This window comes from Apium graveolens, chromosome 6, assembly GCF_009905375.1.
Source record: "Apium graveolens cultivar Ventura chromosome 6, ASM990537v1, whole genome shotgun sequence".
NCBI classification, from domain to species: Eukaryota; Viridiplantae; Streptophyta; class Magnoliopsida; order Apiales; family Apiaceae; genus Apium; species Apium graveolens.
In genome coordinates, this window is record NC_133652.1 from 29,330,396 (window position 1) to 29,350,964 (window position 20,569).

The 20,569-nt window shown below is 33.7% G+C and overlaps 5 protein-coding genes across 7 annotated transcripts; 4 read left to right on the forward strand and 1 right to left on the reverse strand.

The window, feature by feature from the left end:
- Positions 1 to 1,898: 1,898 nt before the first annotated feature.
- Positions 1,899 to 8,811, forward strand: LOC141663704 (two-component response regulator-like APRR2). 3 transcript variants are annotated; one of them, XM_074469497.1, is made up of 12 exons: positions 1,899 to 2,039; positions 2,835 to 3,028; positions 4,181 to 4,260; positions 4,518 to 4,584; positions 4,845 to 4,891; positions 5,125 to 5,202; positions 5,296 to 5,862; positions 6,363 to 6,503; positions 7,038 to 7,271; positions 7,713 to 7,784; positions 7,893 to 7,967; positions 8,317 to 8,811. In XM_074469497.1, exons 2-12 carry the CDS (start codon positions 2,899 to 2,901, stop codon positions 8,485 to 8,487), a joined length of 1,662 nt encoding a protein of 553 aa, XP_074325598.1. In that variant the 5' UTR covers positions 1,899 to 2,039; positions 2,835 to 2,898; the 3' UTR covers positions 8,488 to 8,811. The 3 variants fall into 3 exon arrangements, with proteins under 3 accessions (XP_074325598.1, XP_074325600.1, XP_074325599.1); XM_074469499.1 differs by having other exon boundaries at positions 7,041 to 7,271; XM_074469498.1 differs by lacking the exon at positions 1,899 to 2,039 and having other exon boundaries at positions 2,106 to 3,028.
- A 4,192-nt stretch (positions 8,812 to 13,003) lies between these two features.
- LOC141664836 (glutathione S-transferase T2-like) lies at positions 13,004 to 13,800 on the forward strand. Its single transcript, XM_074470791.1, has 2 exons — positions 13,004 to 13,042; positions 13,351 to 13,800. Exons 1-2 carry the CDS (start codon positions 13,004 to 13,006, stop codon positions 13,798 to 13,800), a joined length of 489 nt encoding a protein of 162 aa, XP_074326892.1.
- Positions 13,801 to 14,251: 451 nt separating this feature from the next.
- On the forward strand, positions 14,252 to 14,602 carry LOC141664837 (uncharacterized). Its single transcript, XM_074470792.1, has one exon. The coding sequence runs from the start codon at positions 14,252 to 14,254 to the stop codon at positions 14,600 to 14,602; it is 351 nt and encodes a 116-aa protein (XP_074326893.1).
- Positions 14,603 to 14,840: 238 nt separating this feature from the next.
- LOC141664838 (uncharacterized) lies at positions 14,841 to 15,290 on the forward strand. The gene has a single exon (XM_074470793.1). It carries the CDS (start codon positions 14,841 to 14,843, stop codon positions 15,288 to 15,290), a length of 450 nt encoding a protein of 149 aa, XP_074326894.1.
- An 862-nt stretch (positions 15,291 to 16,152) lies between these two features.
- Positions 16,153 to 19,123, reverse strand: LOC141664839 (uncharacterized). Its single transcript, XM_074470794.1, has 2 exons — positions 17,894 to 19,123; positions 16,153 to 16,869 (listed from the first exon to the last, which is right to left on the reverse strand). Exons 1-2 carry the CDS (start codon positions 19,121 to 19,123, stop codon positions 16,153 to 16,155), a joined length of 1,947 nt encoding a protein of 648 aa, XP_074326895.1.
- Positions 19,124 to 20,569: the final 1,446 nt, after the last annotated feature.

Sequence of the window (20,569 nt, forward strand, 5' to 3'; positions counted from 1 at the left end):
AAATATAAAATAAGAATTTTTATCCATATATATTAAATGTACTATGAATATAAATATGTATGTATATATAGTTATATGTTTAAATATGTCAGAAAGCTCACGTGGATGTGATCCGAATATTTTAGCTAATGACTAGAGGATCAACAAATATAGAAGATGTGATAAATGATATCTATAATTAGTGCTAACAGATTTGATGGTCGGAGTGACATTATTTTTACCTAATATTTATTATTAGGATGACACCTAGACATTTTAGCTAATAGGTGAACACGATTGGAGTTGCTCTAAGGTGACATTTGTCAAACAACTATATGCTTCTCCCGATATCATATTATTTGAAGGGTTTGTCAAGTGTGTGCCATGGGTACATGCTAAACACTAAAACTTATAAAATTTTGAATATTTTAATTGATCTATTTGTTGTAAATACAGGTGTTCACTATTATTAAGAAGTATTGACCAATCAAAACAAGCTAAAATTATAAAAGTTTGTACTTAATATGTGTCAATGTGCACACAACTGAAAAACCATTATTTGAAAGGTCACTATTCTATCATAGTAATATCACAATGATCTTTTGAGGGGCTTATTTTTTTTGATGACATAGAAATATATTGAAAGGATAGGGAATATTGGGTCAATGAAGGTAGTGTGTATGTACACTTGGAGAACTTATGGTTTAAGGTATGTAAGTGGACTTCTAACTTATGGTTTAAGATTCCGGTAAAAGTAAAACAAAGAAGTATTAAAATGTGTATATTTTAAATAAAAATATGTGTATAATATATTAGTTTATATACTATGAACTATAATATTTTTTTAATTATATACATTACGGTTTGCGGTTGTGATTTTACGATTTTTAAAAATGTAAAATCGTATCCAAATTGTAAATAAATGATTATTAAAATTTTCATCTGCAATTAACCCGTGTTATGCGATTATCTACAAATTTTGGTTCAGCTGCGAGCGTTAAATGCGGTTGAGCGGTTTGTATGTACATCCCTAATGTGAATAAACTCGGTGTTTTGTGTTCATCACTTACTTATTATGGGTGACAATCCATGTAGGGCTCGCTTAGATAGAGGTTCGCAGAGAACCATTATTTAAAAAATGTTATTATTTAAAAAATGTAAATACATAATTTATTTAAAAACGAAGTGGCACAATTTTTTTATTTAAAAAATTATTGAAATTTGATGAAATAGTTTAAAGTGTTTTTGTAGTAGTTACGCAGTAAAATCACATTTATCCAAAATTATTTCACAATATAATCAAATTTAAAATCAATTTTTTTTTCAAATTTCAATTGTTAAACGTTTAATTATATTTAAATATAATAAAATCAAGGGTTTCCTTGCTTTAAAAGCATCATCAATGGTTGTCAACCTTCTCGAGGTGTCAATTTTGCCACATAATTAAAAAAATTATGTTTTATTATTATCTTTTTCCGTATTATTTTTAACATTCTTATTTCAAAATACACTACAATAATTGGTATTTAATATGCTAATTTCACTAACTTTTTTAAAAAAAGTATAATAAAAATATATTAGAAAAATAATATTTTATACATAATCACAAATTAAGTTTACACACTACTTTTTAAGAAAAGTTTACACACTATTTGAGAAGACAATATCTCAAATCGACACCATATGCTAACTCACTTGACCAAATGATATCCCATAATTCTAATAAAATGTTAATAAGGATGTCAAGACAGGTCTTAAAATATTTTTATTTTTAAATTATAAACATAGGCGAAGAGACTATTGAAATTGGAATGGAGTTGATTAGCATGGATTTAGGAGGTAAATATGATATAAAGTATAGTGTAATGTGTATGTTAAAAGTGCGTGTTATCCGTGGTCCGCAGCTACCTATACTGAAAGCAACAGTTCGCAAAGTCACAGACTCATTTATCCATCCACCTATCCCACTCTATTTATCAGCACTTAAAACTAAGAACTACCCCTCCCTCTCTCTCCCCCACTCTCTCTCCTGGGTGTTTTCTGATACAGTCTGTTCCCCTGTAAGAACCTTTTCTCCATTTTCCCAAGTTACTGTTCTACCATTTTTTTTAATCCAACCACTTCATCTTTTGCTTCAAGAACACAAACATTTTCTTACATGCATTTATACTAATTCTATTTAGTCATTGTTTTTGTGTGTGTGTTCTTTTTAGTGTAACAAATAGCTTGATCAACTTCCAATGTTTAGTAATCCTTATTTCACGATTCATCTTCTTCTTCTTCTTCTTCTTCTTCTTGTTATATTTTTTCCCTCAACTGCATGCATTTGTCAGGATCTTGGTTCATAATTTTTTTTTCTTTTTCTAGCTAGTTTTACTGATGATTAGTGTGTTTTTGGTCTTTGGCTGTCTTTTTTACTTGATATATTTCCCTCAAGATCTGACGTGGGTTTTCTTTGTTTTCTTGCTCTCTCAAACTGCAAGATCTCCCACTCTCCATATATAGAATATATACATCTATATTCTTGATTATGTTTTTCTTTAGGCCAAGTGCAATTATTGGAAAATTTTGAAGTATGATGATCAGGAGAGTGATTAAGCATCATAAGCTTCTTCCTAGTTAGCAATGTTGTTGTACTAATATTTCAACACTCAAAACATGTTTTTATTGTGCAAATTAATATCATAATAATGCCTGCATCTACTAATATTTTATAATTCTGGTTGTTTTTTAAGCATACCTTTTAGATTCATCATGACTTGTTTATTGGTTTATGCTTTACATAGTACTTATACAACAAACACATGTATAGATCAATTCACATGATGATCTTATTGTTGGTGTGTTTCCTGCAGGTTCCAATTTAATGTTGATCTGCCACAATAAACCAGGCAGCTTATATAAGTATGCATATTAAGTATGGTTTTAAATGCTAATGATTTATTGGAATGGAAAGATTTTCCAAAAGGACTCAGAGTCCTGCTTCTTGAACAAGAGAGTGATTCTGCTTCAGAAACAAGATCAAAGCTTGAGGAGATGGATTATATTGGTCAGATTTCAAAAAGATCCCCTTTCTTTCCTTCACTTCTCTCATCTACAAGATTTTTTTTTTCTGAACAAGCAAAACTTTGGTCCATGTCATTTTCAATCTAGTCTTGCTAATAGAAAACTCATCTTGGTACTGAAAGTAGAATCTTTGAGTTAACCCACTGGGCAAAAGAAGTTATCTTTTTTGTATATTCCTTAAAGTATTTGGCTTTATTTTTATTGATATACTAGTATACTACCCAAAACTGATTGTGACATTTTGCTCTACTGTTATGCATTTAGATTCTTGAAATATTGACTACATCATTCTAGTCTGGGTTACAGCCTACAGCTGTGAAGATTTTATGTTATTCAAAATTTGATATGTCATTTTAGTTGAACTTAATGCTCCTCACTGTTAATCCTCTTTCCCATAATTAGAGCCCATGTAGTGTCTTTGTTGAGTTACTAACAGTTCTAATCCTTAAGGTGTTAAATGAGTGGCTTAGTAGGATATACCTTTGACATTTCTCAGTAATCTTTTTTTTTTATTGAAAAAATTGGAATATCAGGGTTCTAACTCGAGAGCATGCTAAGTTACCAGCTTTTCTGTAGGGAGAGAACCAACCTTAAGGTGTTAGTAGTGGCTTAATTGGATCATGTATCTTTAACAAATTTGCCTAAGATTTTGAACTGCACAGCCTTTATCGGCATATGACCTTTTTAGTAAAGTTCATGGTCCAGCCATTTACAAGGATCTTATTGTTATGGGATAAATAAGAATATGTTATGCAAACATTCCACAAGGGACACATTTTATGAAGTATATATATATTATGCTACACATGTCGCTGCGACTTGTAATATTATCATCATATAAAAATAAGTGGTTAGATATATATATCTCCTTAAGTTCAAAATTACCATTTTCCTTGTCAGCTTCTTCTTGTTTTATTTGTGATGATCTGTGTAAATAATGCTTTTTATGCGACTATTGTCCACTTAACTAGTTAATTAGGATCTATTTAGGTTTGCTCTGTCTTATGTGCATTCAGTTTGTCATGACTTAATCTTAATATGTGCAGCATTAGTATAGATTTAGTTATATTACTTGTTAATTTACCAGTACCTACATCCACTGATTGATAATTTACCTTATTCTTTTCCATGATAGTTTCTGTATTCTACAACGAAACTGAAGCTTTATCTGCCATTTCAAACAGTGCTGAGGGCTTCCATGTTGCTATAGTAGAGGTAATTTATACTGCAAGCATGAACGATTATGCTAAAAAGTATTAATGCACTCAAGTATTATTTTAATCAGAAACATTTTTTTGTAAAACAGTTCTTTCCCTATAATTAAAGAAGCGTACCGTATTATCTTATTTACTTAAAACATAAGATCAATTTTCCATACCATTCTCTAATCTAGTTGCACTGCATAAGTAACTTTCTATATCCATTTCCCATAGCACTGTGGAGTTATGGTTTTAAAATGTCCAATCATGCAGGTGAGCAGCGATAACAGTGATGGTAGATTTAAGTTTCTTGAGACTGCAAAGGATTTGCCTACAATAAGTAAGTCCACATATGGCTTTTTCCCTGATAATATTGCGGTTCTCTAAGTTTTGTTTAAGATCATATACTAATTAAGTTTGTCCAATCTGAGTGCTTTCTTTGACCACCTATTCTCAGAATTTTCTCTCTCTCCACACCTCTTATAATGGAATAACATCAAAAGGAAATGCCATTCTATTTTACACATTAGAGCATGTTTATATTTCCTAGATATGTCAATTAACAGGTTCTAATGCAATTAAGTAATGTTTTGGTTACAGTGACTTCGAATATGCACTGCCTGAGTACCACGATGAAGTGCATAGCGGTGAGTTCATGATGCACAGATATATTTATACATATGTGTTTATTAGCGAAGACAGTCAATGTAGAATACTTGTTACATATTATGTTGAATGCAAGTGTTTTGCGCTTTAGTCATTTTGATATCAGTATAAAGCCATACTATTACAAAGCTTTGAATATCCATCGACTAACTGTGACATGAATATGAGTTCTTTATCCATTAATGTTCTACTTCTTTCTTGCTAATTGATATAGCTTGGTGCTGTTGAGTTCTTAAGGAAACCACTCTCAGAGGAGAAAATTAAAAATATATGGCAGCATGTACTTCACAAGGTTTGGTTTCCTATCCTCATATTTTCTTCTCACTTTTTTTTAGAATTTCTTAAGCAGTAGTAGAATTTTTTTTGACAACCTCTACCCTGGCAGGCATTTAATGCCGGAGGAAAGGACATCTCTGAATCAGTGAAGCCTTTAAGAGAATCTGTGACCTTACCACAGCTCTGTTTAGGGAATGGAGAATCAAACCACCAACTCTCTGTTAAAATAGAATACAACAATCAGAATCAGGAGCTATCAGCAGGAAGTGATAAGTATCCGGCCCCTTCAACCCCACAAATAAAGAGAGGAGAAAGGTTACTAGATGATGGGGATTGCCAAGATCAAGCTAACATTATAGCGGATAAAGATGGCATGGAGCCAGATGTGGAATCTAAATCTGTCGAAAATACTTTGGGTCTTTCAGTAGCTGAAACTACTTATGGTAATATAGTAGCTGAAAGTACCGTTCAGGCGACCCCTTCTCAAGGATCCGGGGATGGTGATTTCAGACCCGAGGATCAGTTAGCTAATGATTCTAAGGATAAGAGTATTGAGTCGTCTCTTTGCTCTGATAAAGGGATTCCCATGAACACCAGCATTGACACTAAGACTAATAGTAAAGCATCCCGACTTCGTAAGATATGCGGGTTCAAAGCTAGTCGGAAAAAGGCAAAGGTAAGCTGGTGCATAGTGATGAAAGATTCAGGTCACCTTTTACTAATAGTTACTTTTCCTAATTTTTTAAGTAATTAATGAAAAAGAAGACTATCCAAATCTACAGTGAAGTTATCGAATCAGCAAGGGAAATTACACAATAGCTTATGTAGGCTTTTCTTAATAAGATGCTTGAAAGGAAAGGCTGCGGTAATTTTTCTGTATGTGGACACGGTACATATATAAAGGATGCACCCTTATGACTTATGAGAGTGAAAAGCACATACAAGTCAGAATCCTAATAACTATGATATAGGCTCGAGTATTAGTTTAGGAACTAATTAGAATTTATGTTTTTGCTGGAAGCAAACTTTGACAAACAACTTGTTCATAAGCCTGCAACTTCTTGTTGATATGAAATCACACAGAGTTCTGGTCAAAAGTACAGATCAAAATCAACATGTTCTTGTCATTATAAACCAAATAAGTAAGTGACTACTTTCATCTCTTTTGGGTTTCAGGTAGACTGGACGTCTGAGCTGCACAAAAAGTTTGTGCAGGCTGTAGAGAAACTTGGGGTAGATCAGGCAATCCCTTCAAAAATTTTAGAAGTGATGAAAGTGGAGGGTTTAACTAGACATAATGTAGCGAGTCATCTCCAGGTTAGTGGAATTCTATGTTTTCAGCTCCAGAAGTCGGTCGTTTTGATCAAGTCATTTAGACAAATAATTTTACCATAAAAAGTTAAAGCTAACGTAGGAATTTCTTAGTCATCCATTTGATTCATTTTAATATGCAATTTTCATTTTACTTCTTAGAATGCAAAGCCTACTAGCTAAATGTATCTTAAACAATGTATACTCTAATAGTCTAAATTTCTTACTCTTTTTTATGATTATTATTACATAACATAGACAGATTACAACCTTAACCTCAGAAACTTTATATATCAAATTTGTATATTCATTTTCATGTTCAAATTCTGTTCTTAAAATCGTTCTCTTTATTAAAAATAAAATTTAATGGTATTAGAGAACCATATATTTGGATTCCTATGTACATGATCAATCCTAATAAATGGAAAAGAGATATCTGGTTTCGAAACAATTAAAATAGTGTGGACTGGGGAAGTGTGCCTTGGCTCTTGAGAATCGATGTTGTCACTGATAATTAAATGTTACCTTTTCAATTTCAAGCAGAAATATAGAATGCAGCAGAGACACATTTTGCCAAAGGACCGGAACTATGGCTCGCGCAAACCTGTAATGGTCTTCCCTTCATATCAAAACACCAGTTTCCTCCCAGGTGGCCAGGGTTATCAGGGCTGGGTTCCACCTAGCAGTTATCCTGCTGGAGTCCAAATGTGGGGTGCTCCTTACTATCCTGCATGGCAAACTACAGAAAATTGGCATTGGACTCCATATCCAGCAGTAAGTGTGTATTTATAAAAGTCTTAAGTGATTAGAAGTCTTTGGTGCCCTGAAAATTATAATTGTTAAATTCTGTTCACATGCCATTGCCTCATATGTTGATGTATGTATGTAGATAAAAAAAATATTGTAAGTTGTGGTGGATACGTTATTAAATATAACAAACCAAAGCTGCTTCTTGTAATTTCATTCTATAATTTTGATCAGATTGAAGTAAAAACCACTTGATTCATTTTGTCTTAAAATTTACATATACTAAAATTTTAATTTAGCTCATTCCCAATGCAGTTTTATTTTCACACGATTATCATATGGTTTTATAGTCCACACATCAGATTGCTAACAGAGTATCTCAACTTGGAGGAACCCAGTAAATCTATATCTAGGGCTAGCTCATAAGAGCAAGTCAATCAGACTATTTATTAGCATTTTCTGTTTCAGATGCACGCTGATGCATGGGGTTGCCCTGTAATGCCGCCACCTCCAGTTGGACCATGCCCCCCATATCCTCAGGTATGTTATATGCATTAAACAATCTATAATGCTGCTAATTGCAATCATTTCCTTCAAAAAGTGCTTTAACTACTCATTACTAACTTATACAATTTTTGGATACTTCAGAGTACACCTCAGTGTCAGAACTCCGATTACTTGAACATCTCCCAGATGCCTGATAATTTGTTTGACCTCTGTCCGGTAAATCTTTAATATTTAATTTCCAGTGTGCTAAACTTGTGTAATTGATTTTCTATGTAGCTGATACAATGATGAAGTTACTCGACAAGGAAGCTTTTTTGAAATTTAAATAGATTAATTTTTATCTGCAATTATCAAACAAGAACGCCGTTTGGTGTCACAGTGTTTTTTTATTCTTTTAGTCGATACTAAACTAGAAAATAGAAACTACATGATACTGATGAGTTAAAAAGGTATGGCTAGGTATGGAGTATGGACCATGTGTCTTGGACTTGAATCTGCTTAAAGTGACTGTTATGCTTTTGATCCTACTTTGTGTCGTTAGCTTTACTTTAATCTGCACATGCAGGCTGAAGAAGAGGTGATCGACAAAGTAGTAAAGGAAGCAATAAGCAAACCATGGTTGCCCTTGCCATTAGGCCTCAAACCTCCGTCCACGGACAGTGTACTTAACGAGCTCTCTAAACAAGGCATCTCGTCCGTCCCACCTCATCATACTCAAGGCACACATCTCCACTGACATGGCATTTACAGTTTCACTCGGATCACTCGCACTTTGTGCATGTGTGTCAACGATGCACTAATAATTATGTCGATGAAGATGCGGGTTTGTTAATGTCAGGATCTGACAGCTCCAAAGATGAGAAAAGAAAATAGCCAACACTCTCCCAACTGATCACATTAGTTGTAGCTGTTAACAGTATGTAATTGGTGGACCTCTATTCTTTTTCACGATAATGGAATATGTGGTTTAGTTGAGCTGGGCATGCTAGTGCTGTTGTATCAAATGTGACAGAATTGAACAATGATGATGTTAATGTGGGGGCTATTCCTATTTTTTCAACCTATTGTGAATAAGATTTAGGTGGTAACAAAATATTCTCTGTTTGAATTTGTGGAAACTGTTGTTTTTGTCTGCCCAAACTAACGCTCAGAAAATGAAAGCACAGGGACAATTATTAAAGAAAAGAATTTCACATAATCACTAGTGTTAAGGTGAAAATTTACCAGTTGGGTAATTTGGAGAGAGAAGATAATATTCAAAATTAACAAGTCCCGGCTCCCATAAACACATGCCATGTCTGGCCAGTGGCCACTGCAAGTGCTGCACTATAGAGTATGGACCCACACATCTGAGAACCATAGAGACCCATACATCTGAGAACTTCAATTTTCTCTAAACGTGGTATCTTTTAGTAAGATTTTCTTCTGGCGTACCCTGCCTTGATATTGTATAGCAGTAAGTAAAATGACGAGCATCATGTATTCATAAAAAAAATTCATGCATGTATGTATACTGCCTCTGCCTTTTACAATTACATGAATGAATTAAACAACATTAAGCCATTAACTTCACAACACCTGTTACATGAATGAATCTAACAACATTAAGTCGTTAACTTCACAACACCTGCAAAATATCTATTTAGGGTTATGCCAGAGGCCCGTCACAATTTTTTTTCTCAAATAATTTATAAATGATAACTTTGCTCATAATAATATGGAATTTGCGTGCATTTATATGAGCCCGCAAATTACATTTTGACACTTGTCATACCTGGTGGTTTTGTAAGTTTTGGGTCACATAGTACTCTTTCTGTCCCTAAAAACGTTTGTTATGTTGAACACATTTGACAATGCACACTTTTAAATATTAATTCAACAAGATCACTAATTACTATATTTGATCTTATAAATTAAACGTAAATTAATAGTAACCCGCTTATCATGAATAATATCATAAATCAAAATATGAAACGTATAATAGGACTGATGGAGTATTATTTAGGTTTATAATTCTTTTTAAACGATCTTGCACCTTTTCAAAATGTGCCTGATTGTTGTCGGCAAAGGAGGCTAACTGCACCTGAAAATTTTAATAAGTCTTTTTTACAATCTTGAATTTAAACTGCTGTTAACCTCTAAACATTAGAAAAAATAAATAAAATTAGTAGTATAAAGCATACGTTAACCCCGCTAAAACTCTAAAAATTAGCATAAATTAATTTAAACTCCGGGTCCGGTTGTCTTGTGATCTTGGTTCAGACAGAGACTATTGTGACCTCAGTTTTCATGGCACCGCTTACGGCAAATCCAACAGTGAACCAAATATTTAAATTTGGGATAGATTACCACATATTTCATTTCAATAGTGATCCAGATTTGTATAAGTGAACAGTAGTGATCCAACTACTGTTCACTAATCCAAATTTGAATCGCTTAATATAAAATAATGGTTTTGCTATTTGTAGTTTATGAGATTTTAAATTTATTTTTAATTATTTAATTATATAATTAATAACAAAATATAATTAATAGTTAACAAAATTTATTTTTAAAACAAAACTTAAAATAACGAGAAAACATAATTTCATTAAAATTTAAAAATAAAAAAATAAAGAGACACATATTGCACTTAGAGATGCATTAATTGAGTATATGCGGGAAAAATATAGTAATTCGGAAAATTATGGTGTATCAATGATATTTTGTATATTAATTATTGCAATAAATGTGTTTTTCGTGAATTAAGTGCACAATTTTAATATTTTTATGTATATATTTTTTTGATTTAATTAATTTATGAAATGTTATATAAATTGTTAATAATGATTAAATGATAAATTTAAGATAAAATTGTTTAATATGATATTTATATATTATTATATGTAAAAAGTAATTTGGATCAGAAATTTGAATCACAATATTGAAGTTGGTCAGAAATTTGGATCAGTATTTAAATCAGTTGATGATTCAAATGTAAATTTTTGAATCACAACCGTTAAAGATTGCGTTAGATACGTAATTTAGATGGAAACGGCAAAACATTAACATAAGATTCGTGAATTTGAACCATGAAGAACAGTGATAAATCATTTGAGAGACCAATATAGTACTAATGGCCTACTCTAGTATAGGACATGTACATGTAACCAACATATACAGGAAAGAGTTGTATTTGATAATTTAAATAAACAGGAACAATTTTTGGTTTTCTTCTTTTCAGCGACACCGTGTTTGTTATCAGTTGACATTTAGGTGCTTGTCCCTGTCCCTATGTTTTATATCTCCGTTCCCTTTCCGCTGGTTTAAAACATGAATTTTTGAAATAATCTTAAATTTAGTTATTAATTATTTGGGTTATTTATTTAAGTTATATTTTAATTAAAATATATTTTATTTTATCTGTATCAATATTAGGTATTTGAATAAATCTGGAGTGTTGAGATAATGTGGGAGTGAATCCTATTTACTAATGAGTGAAAAAAAAATTATTTTAGAAATGTGGGTGATTATGTGCACTTTGGAGAAAAGTACTCCAAAATTGTTTTTGATGAGAAGTGCATCAAACTTCATAGTTGTGAGAAGTGCATCACAAAATGAAGAGATGGTGGTGAGAAGTGCATTACAAAAATGAAGAGAAGTGCTTCATAAATTTAAGATTAAGGGGGTGATTGTTGAAATAATCTTAAATTTAGTTATTAATTATTTGGGTTATTTATTTAAGTTATGTTTTAATTAAGATGTGTTTTGTTTTATCTGTACCAAGACTAGGTCAGCTGCAAGTTACGCAGTATTAGAAATATTTGAATAAGTTTGGAGTGATGGGGATAATGTGGAAGTGGATCCTATTTACTAGCTCATCAGCTCTGTTAGTTAGTTTTATCAGTTCTATATATTTTGTAAGGCGTAGCATAAAAAAAGTTCTGCACGTATTAATTATGTTTTCTCTCAATTTCAATATATTAAAAAAATGAGCATTTGTTCACAGATTATATATTTATATAGTTTCAGAACTAATTTTCTACATGTATTGCTGCTGCATGTGGTAGCTGACATGTGCACCGTAAATTATAATAAGAATAATTTGATTTAAATTCTAGTTATGAGTTATAATAAAGATAAATTGATCTAAATTCCGGTAACTAAGCATATCCGTGTTCACATCTGAGCGGAGCTCCTTAGTGAAAATATACTTCTGTAAGTAGGGAAATGTTTCAATTTAAAATGTCTATGAGAATTACTTGCAAAAAAGGTTTAAAATAAATCTTTTGTTGGAAACAGGAAACTTCACTAGTATTTACTGAAACAATAAAAAATTAAATATTAAAAAAAAACAATAAAATGTTACCCAGGACTATAAGCTGCCATGAGTCCAATCCAGTCCAGTATGAGAAAGCAAAAGTTAAGGCTGGACTGGAACCGGCCCACCATTGCTACCTACTCCCCCAAAAGACACAACACCCATGACCCAATTAACTATTTCATTTTCTTCTCCCGGATGTTACTCCATCAACATCTTTTCTTTTATTGAACATGAAATATTACAAACAAAAATAATGCCCCTAAACAGGGCTTAGAGCAAGTGCAGCGCCGGGTCACTTGCCTCCTCGGGACACGTAAAATGAATTGGCCAACACGAAATGGCACTGCAAAGCATTGGAGTGATTCATCAAAACTGGTCAAGTCACACCACGTCGGGCCTTGGCCAGTTGATTTTTTTTAATTCACTTTTACCCAAAAGTTGTTGCACATCTGCATAGTAATCCAACATCAGTATCAAAATTGATATATAGTCGTTAATAAATATTAACGTTGTAATAACAACGTATATATAAAACGGTAACATTTTTTTCTCCTATAAATACCAATCCCCAAGCCACTGCTATTTACACTCTTTACTTCTAAAAAAATTATCTTGGCAAACATGAATCCAAAAAATACCCCATCTTCAAATCAAAATTCAACTCCTCAAAATCTAAACCCTCAATTTCCATATCCATATCAAAATTCTTATTTTCCAAACCCACAAAATTTAGCCTTTAATTCACAAAATTCGAATTCTCAATACCAATTTCCACATTCTCAAAATTCTCAATTTTCATTTTCATATCCTCAAAATTCTCCATATCCGTTTCCATTTCCTCCTTTTTCAAATCCACAATTTGAAACCCATCAAACACCTATCAATATTCAAAATTCTCCGGAAACGCAAGTCCCCGCCTTTGGTCATGAAAACATTATTGATCTAAATGATGATTGCGAGGAAACCGGAGAGGTACGAGAAACTATTGGTCAGTGGAAGTGGGTTGAAGATAAACTCTTAATAAGTGCATGGTTAAATGTGTCAATCGATCCATTAGTCGGTACAGATCAAAAAGCCGATGCATTTTAGGACCGAATTCGTCAATATTGTGAAGAATATAATCCTGGTGTTATTAGGAGAGGAGTTATGGCAATGAAAAAAAGGTGGCAACGAATAAATGAAGGTGCTCAAAAATTTGGATCGTGTCATGATGAGGCTCCATGAAGAGTCGGGAGCGGTTCAAACTTGGACAACATAATTGAGGAAGCTAATGCACTTCATTTAAAATATTACAAGAAGAAGTCTAACTTTGACAATCATTGGCGTGAGCTTCGTAGACAACCCAAGTGGAGAACTCTTAGAACTAGTGAAAGTTCTAAAATAACTAAATTAAGTAGTTTTGGAACTTACTCATCGGAGGGAAATAATGATACACCAACATCTGATGAATTTGAACTGATTCGTCCTAAAGGTACAAAAGCAGCTAAAAGGAAGGGAAAGGGAAAGGCAACAACAACAGAAGTTGAAGAATATAAAGCTTTCGAAGCTAATGATTTGAGGAAAATGACTATAATGGAAACCGTGAATGAAATTCGTCAAAAAGACATTGAGACTCGACGAAGGGAGCTTGAGGCGAAGCAAGCTGAAATGGATTTACAAGTCATTTTGGCGGATACTGAAAAAATGAATGATGCTCAGCGGATGGCTCATGCAAAATTACTTGAGAAAATTATGGCAAGAAACTAGTTGTTGGAAGCTAGTGCTTGTTTTTATTTATTTATAAACTAGCTGTTGGAAGCTAGTACTTGTTTTTATTTATTTGTAAATTAGTCGTTGGAAGTTATTGCTTGTTTTTATTTATTTGTAAACTAGTCGTTGGAAGCTGGAATATATTCGTTTTTACCTTCTATATAAACTAGACGCATCATCTCTTTCAATTCACATCAACATGAATCAAACACCCACACTAGAAAGCTTCACTGAAGAATTCATTGAATAATTTGAAGAAGAGTTTTCTGATGACACTAAAAGAAATCGTCAACTCGAGCTCTTTCATAAAATACATGGACATAGCCCAACATCCACACCCCGAAGAAATATTTACAGAGATCGTGAAGGAGGTCATCGTCGTCTAGTGAATGATTATTTTTCACCAAATCCTGTATATCCAGAAAATATATTTCGACGAAGATTCCGTATGGGAAGACATGTCTTTCTTCGTATCGTGGATGCTGTTTCAAATTTTGATCCATACTTTCAACAGAGGATTGATGCAGTGGGAAGAAAAGGTTTATCACATTTACAAAAATGCACTGCGGCAATGCGTATGTTGGCATACGGTGTATCTGCTGACGCTGTTGATGATTACGTTCGTATTGGAGAGAGCATCGCGGTTGAAGGCTTGAAAAAGTTCGTCTCAAATGTAATTACGATATTTGAGGGTGAATACCTACGAAAGCCAAACTCGAATGACATGCAACGTCTATTGCAGATGGGTGAGGCCCGTGGCTTTCCCGGTATGATGGGTAGTATTGATTGCATGCACTGACAATGGAAAAATTGTCCAAAAGCATGGAAATGAATGTTCATGAGCAGTCATAAAGGAGTTGCAACAATTATATTGGAAGCGGTTGCTTCATCTGATCTATAGATATGGCATGCATTTTTTGGAGTTTCCGGATCAAATAATGATATAAATATTTTAGATCAAATCACCGGTATTTGATGATATCCTACAAGGTCGTGCTCCAGAGGTAAATTATACTATCAACGGAAATAATTATAATATGGGGTATTACTTAACTGGTGGAATATATCCTGAATGGGCAAATTCGTTAAAACGATACCACGTCCATAAGGTGAGAAGAAAATTATTTTCAAAATATCAAGAAAACCAACGAAAAGACGTTGAACGAGCGTTTGGTGTGTTACAGTCTCGTTTTGCAATTGTACGTGGTCCGACACGTTTTTGGGACAAAGAAGATCTTGGGAGAATCATGAGAGCATGCATCATAATACATAATATGATTGTTGAAGATGAAAGGGACACATATGCCACTCAATTTGGTTCATTCCCAACCTATGACGATGCAACAAAAGGTAATTTAGGTGAAGAACCCTCTATCCCGTACGAAAAATATATTCAAAACAGTATGCAGATGCGTGATAGACGGGCACATCGTCAGCTACAAAATGACTTGGTTGAGCATATCTCGCAGTTCAACGAGAATCGTTAAATTGTAACGTTTAAATTTTATGTTTTCTTGTGTGTTATTTTCAATTTCATGTTTTTTAATAATATAATGCATTTTAATTACGGGTCATATTTTTCATTTTACTGACATTTTAAAAAAAATTAATCACTTTAATTTTATTATTAAAATTTTTATACTAATAAATTAAAATTAAAATCAAATAATAAAAACAATTATTAGATATATAATATAATAATAATACAAGAGTGCTACACAAATGTGGGAAGTGGGCTTAACATTAGATAGATTGGGGTCACTTTTTTTATGGGGTCATTTCGGGTGTCGTGGCGGGGAATGCGTAAGTGTCCCCGGAGGAGTTGACCCCGAGGGCTGTGGATGTTAAACCTGAGTCAATAGTGTATTTTTAGAGGTATAGTTGTGATTTTTTAAAACAATTTTATAATTATAATAATATCTTCATGTTGTAAAATACTAACTATATTATAACAATAGCTGGATTAAATAAAAGGGGCAGAGAAGTGATAAAAGGAATGCAAGCAAAGGAGAGATTGTTGCTGGTGTGTTCTTTTCATTCACAATTGCATGGCTTTTATAGGCAATGCAAGGAACAAGGCATTAAGTGCATGTATGCAATTTCAAGTGCTAGTTCATAGCCCTACTATTACAAGCTCACAATATTGACCATGTGATAATCATATTATAACACTCCCCTTTGATTGTCACTATGGATCATAGATTGCCTCATTAAAACCTTGTCAAAGAAAAATCCAGTGGGATAAAAACTTTGTCGAAGGAAAAAGAGTACAATCTCCCCTTGGAAAAACTAATCATTCGCTGAAGTTTGTTGTAACAAATCTTTAAGTCGTCGCATTCCAATACTATGTCACAACTTCCCAAATGTTGAATTCGGTAATGATTTTGTGAATAAATCAGCAAGATTGTCGCATGATCGAATTTGTTGTATATCAATTTCACCATTCTTTTGAAGTTCATGAGTGTAGAAGAATTTTGGTGAGATGTGCTTCGTCCTGTCTCCTTTGATATATCCTTCCATGAGTTGATCAATGCATGCAGTGTTGTCCTCAAACATGACAGTAGGACTTCTTGTGATATCCGGTAATCCACATGATTCTTGAATATTTTTTATGATAGATCGCAACCAAACACATTCTCTACTGGCTTCATGAATTGCAATAAGTTCTGAGTGATTTGTTGAGGTTGCCACTGTAGTTTGCTTCGTGGATTTCCAAGAAATGGCTGCATCACAATATGTAAATACATATCCAGTTTGTGATTTTCCAAAATGAGGATCTAACAAATATCCAGCATCTGCATATCCGATCAGCTGAGATGTTGAGTTTTTCGGGAAGAATAACCCAAAATCAATTGTTCCACGAAGATAACGAAATATATGCTTGATCCCATTCCAATGTCTGTCCATCGGAGCAGAGCTAAATCTAGCCAATAAATTCACAGCAAATGCAATATCTGGTCTTGTATTATTTGCAAGATACATAAGTGCACCAATTGCTCCAAGATATGGGATTTCAGGACCAAGAACCTCTTCACTCTCGTGGTCGAAATTGATCTTTATCAGGTTCTAAAGATCTAACCACCATTGGAGTAGTCAATGGATGAGATTTATCCATGTAAAATCTCTTCAAAACCTTTTCTGTATATGTAGATTGGTGGAGGAAAATTCCCGATGACAAGTGCTCAACTTGTATACCAAGGCAATATTTTGTCCTTCCAAGATCTTTCATTTCAAACTCTGTCTTTAGATATATGGCAACTTCATCAACCTTTGTAGCTGTTCCTACAAGGTTTAAATCATCCACATATACAGCAATAATCACAAAACCATATTGTGATTTTTTGATAAAAACACATGGCGAAATTTGATTACTAATATACCCATTTTTTTGTAAATAACGACTAAGTCTGTTATACCACATAGGACCAGATTATTTCAGTCCATACAATGATCGTTGAAGTTTAATGGAGTATATATGACGAGGTTTCTTGAACTCATCCATTTTTAATCCTTCTGGGATTTTCATAAAAAATTCATTATCAAGTGAACCATACAGGTATGCAGTAACGACGTCCATAAGACGTGTTTCCAATTTTTCTTTAGATGTCATACTTAATATGAAACGAAAAGTAATTCCATCCATCACTGGCGAGTATGTCTCTTGATAATCAATGCCAGGCCTTTGAGAAAACCCTTGTGCTACAAGTCGGGCTTTATATCTCATAATTTCATTATTTTCACTATTTTCATTTTGTTTTCTTATGAATACCCATTTATTCCCGACAGGGTTCACGCCAATTGGTATTTGGACAACTGGTTCAAATACTTCTCTTTTACGCAATGAATTTAACTCTGTTTGGATTGCGTCTTTCCATTTTGGCCAGTCTTTTCTTTGACGGCATTCATCCACACTTTGTGGTTCAGGATCAGAATTTATGTCGACATCCAATGCTGCGGAATACACAAATACATAATCGATTATGGCTTTACTTCGATCCCATAATTTCATATCATGCACATAATTTATTGAAATTTCATGATTGTTTAATCCCGTATCTTCAGGGACTGAAATCTCTTCAGGAGATAATACCACTTCAGGGGTATTTGCTTCTTCTGGAGCATGTGCCACTTCAGGGGCAATTCTCTTTATTTTTCTTTTTCGTGGTGCAACATCTTTTGCACCGACCGGTCTACCACGCTTCAAGCGTAGCTTTGATTCTGTAACCAATTCTTTTGTATCTGATTTTTGAATTGGTATATATGTTCTAGTTGGAGTATTTACTGCAGGTATATGAGATTTAGTTATATTTCTAGAATCATTGAATGCGTCAGGTATTTGGTTTGCGATATTTTGCATATGGATAATTCTTTTAACTTCAAGTTTGCATTGACCGGTACGTGGATCTAGAAAATATAATCCTGATGCATTCCATGTTAGGTCTGGATTAACTTTATTTGAATGTTTATCTCCCCCTAAGGGAGGAAACATAGACTCGTCTAAATGACAATCTGCATATCTTGCGGTAAATAAATCTCCGGTTAGAGGTTCCAGATATCTAATTATAGATTTGGAATCAAAACCAACGTAGATACCTACTCTTCTTTGAGCTCCCATCTTCGATCTTTGTGGTGGAGCAATCGATACATATACAGCACTTCCGAAAATTTTGAAGTGAGAAATATTAGGAACTTGACCAAGTACCAGTTGTAGCGGAGAATATTGATTGTAGGAAGTTGGTCTAATCCTAATAATATTAGCAGCATGAAGTATTACGTGACCCCAAATAGATGTAGGTAATTTTGCTTTCAATAACAGCGGTCTTGCAATAAGTTGGAGTCTTTTGATAAAGGACTCGGCTAACCCATTTTGTGTATATACATGAGGAACTGGGTGTTCAGCTGATATTCCTACAGACATACAATAGTCGACAAAGGTTGCGGATGTGAATTCACCGGCATTATCTAGACGAATTGACTTAATGCAATGATCTGGGAATTGAGCTCGTAATTTGATTATTTGGGCAAGTAATTTTGCAAAATCATCATTACGAGTTGAGAGAAGACAAACATGAGACCATCTTGTTGAGGCATCAATTAATACCATAAAGTACCTAAATGGGCCAGATGATGGGTGTATAGGTCCACATATGTCGCCTTGGATTCTTTCTAGAAAAGTTGGACTTTCAAGCCGAACTTTAACAGGAGATGGTCGAGTAATCAATTTTCCTAATGAACATGCTGGACATGGAAGGTCATTGTTGGAAAAAACTTTAAAATATTTAAGAGAATGACCATTAGAATTCTCTATAATACGACGCATCATAGAGACGCCAGGATAACCTAATCTTTCATGCCAAAGTGTAAAAGATTTTGGATCTATGAGTTTGGAAGCAATGACATTGTGTGACTCAATAGTTCTAATTTTCATCATATATAATTCTGAGGAAAGTGAGTGAAACTTTTCTAAGATTTTCTTGTTGCTAGGATTAGCGGAAGTAATAAGAAGATATTCTCTATTAGCCTCAGAGGTAGTTTCGATGTGAAAATTATTGAGTCAAATATCTTTAAAACTAAGAAGATTTCTAGTAGACTTACTAGAATATAATGCATTTGGAATGTGTATGTGGGTATCATTAGGTAGGACGAAACTAGCTTTTCCAAAACCTTCGATTATATTAGATATGCCGGAAATCGTTCTGACTTGAGCTTCAGTTTTGGTTATTTGGGTAAAATATTTTCGGTTCTGTAGAATCGTATGAGTTATACCACAATCAGCAATGCATATATCTTCAGAATCCATTCTGTATATAATTAAGAAACATAATTTATTTGATAAGAACATAACACACTATATAGTTCAAACAAAATAAAGCACACAATACATACTACTATAGTAATTATATGAAACTAATCTTCAGCCTCCCATATGGGAGTTTCGCTAGGTTCATTCGGACCATTAATGCTTATTCCTTCAGTTGTGATTCTTGGAAAATCATCTATATTATTGTTGGCGAAATTTGTTTCTACCATTTTCTCTTTTGATTTTTGAGAAGATTGGTATATCTTAACAAGATGATCTGGGGTATGACAATTACGTGTCCAGTGCCCATCCATGCCGTACCTATAGCAAATATTTTCAGTTTTTCCTCCTCGCGGTGCCTTTCTTTTACTCTATGATTCAGATTGCCACTTCCGGTGACCAGAGTTGTTATATGGACGAAAATGCCCGTGGCTCCGACCTCGTCCACGGTACCGCCCTTGGCCCCGTCCACCTCTACCCTTTTCCACGTACATTCTGCTGAAATGACATGTTATTTACTTCAAGTAATGGGGCAGATCCTGTTGGACGGGATTGATGATTCTTAATCACCAATTCATGATTATGTTCATCAACGAGGAGAGTTGATAGAAGATCCCCGAACTTAGTGAATTTGCGCTCCCTGTACATCTCTGCTAAGTTGATATTGTTGGGGTGAAAAGTTGATAGTGTTTTATCGATTTTTCTTTTTTCCGTAACTTTCTCACCACACATAATAAGCCTAGAACTAATTTTGAACAAAGTAGAGCTATATGCTTAGACACTCTTAAAATCCTGAAGTCTTAAATTAGCCCAATCATTTTCAGCTGCAGGTAGTGTTGGGTCACACACACTGTAGAGGGGGGTGAATACAGTGTATAATATAATCAAATCGAACTTTAATATATTAAGTAACAGAAAACAAACTTTATTGAAATAATAAACTCTGTTACAGTATGGAACTGTTAC

Bases quoted from the DNA above. Each gene is read 5' to 3' on its own strand.
- LOC141664837 (XM_074470792.1), top strand. From the start codon at position 14,252: ATGGGAAGACATGTCTTTCTTCGTATCGTGGATGCTGTTTCAAATTTT.
- LOC141664836 (XM_074470791.1), top strand. From the start codon at position 13,004: ATGATTGCGAGGAAACCGGAGAGGTACGAGAAACTATTG. The intron at 13,043-13,350 runs GTCAGTGGAAGT...AAATATTACAAG, and splicing joins AGAGGTACGAGAAACTATTG to AAGAAGTCTAACTTTGACAA.
- LOC141664838 (XM_074470793.1), top strand. From the start codon at position 14,841: ATGGGGTATTACTTAACTGGTGGAATATATCCTGAATGGGCAAATTCG.
- LOC141664839 (XM_074470794.1), bottom strand. From the start codon at position 19,123: ATGCGTCGTATTATAGAGAATTCTAATGGTCATTCTCTTAAATATTTT. The intron at 16,870-17,893 runs GTATTATCTCCT...TTAGATCTTTAG, and splicing joins AAGCAAATACCCCTGAAGTG to AACCTGATAAAGATCAATTT.
- LOC141663704 (XM_074469497.1), top strand. From the start codon at position 2,899: ATGGTTTTAAATGCTAATGATTTATTGGAATGGAAAGATTTTCCAAAA. The intron at 3,029-4,180 runs GTCAGATTTCAA...TTTCCATGATAG, and splicing joins TGAGGAGATGGATTATATTG to TTTCTGTATTCTACAACGAA. The intron at 7,785-7,892 runs GTATGTTATATG...TGGATACTTCAG, and splicing joins CATGCCCCCCATATCCTCAG to AGTACACCTCAGTGTCAGAA.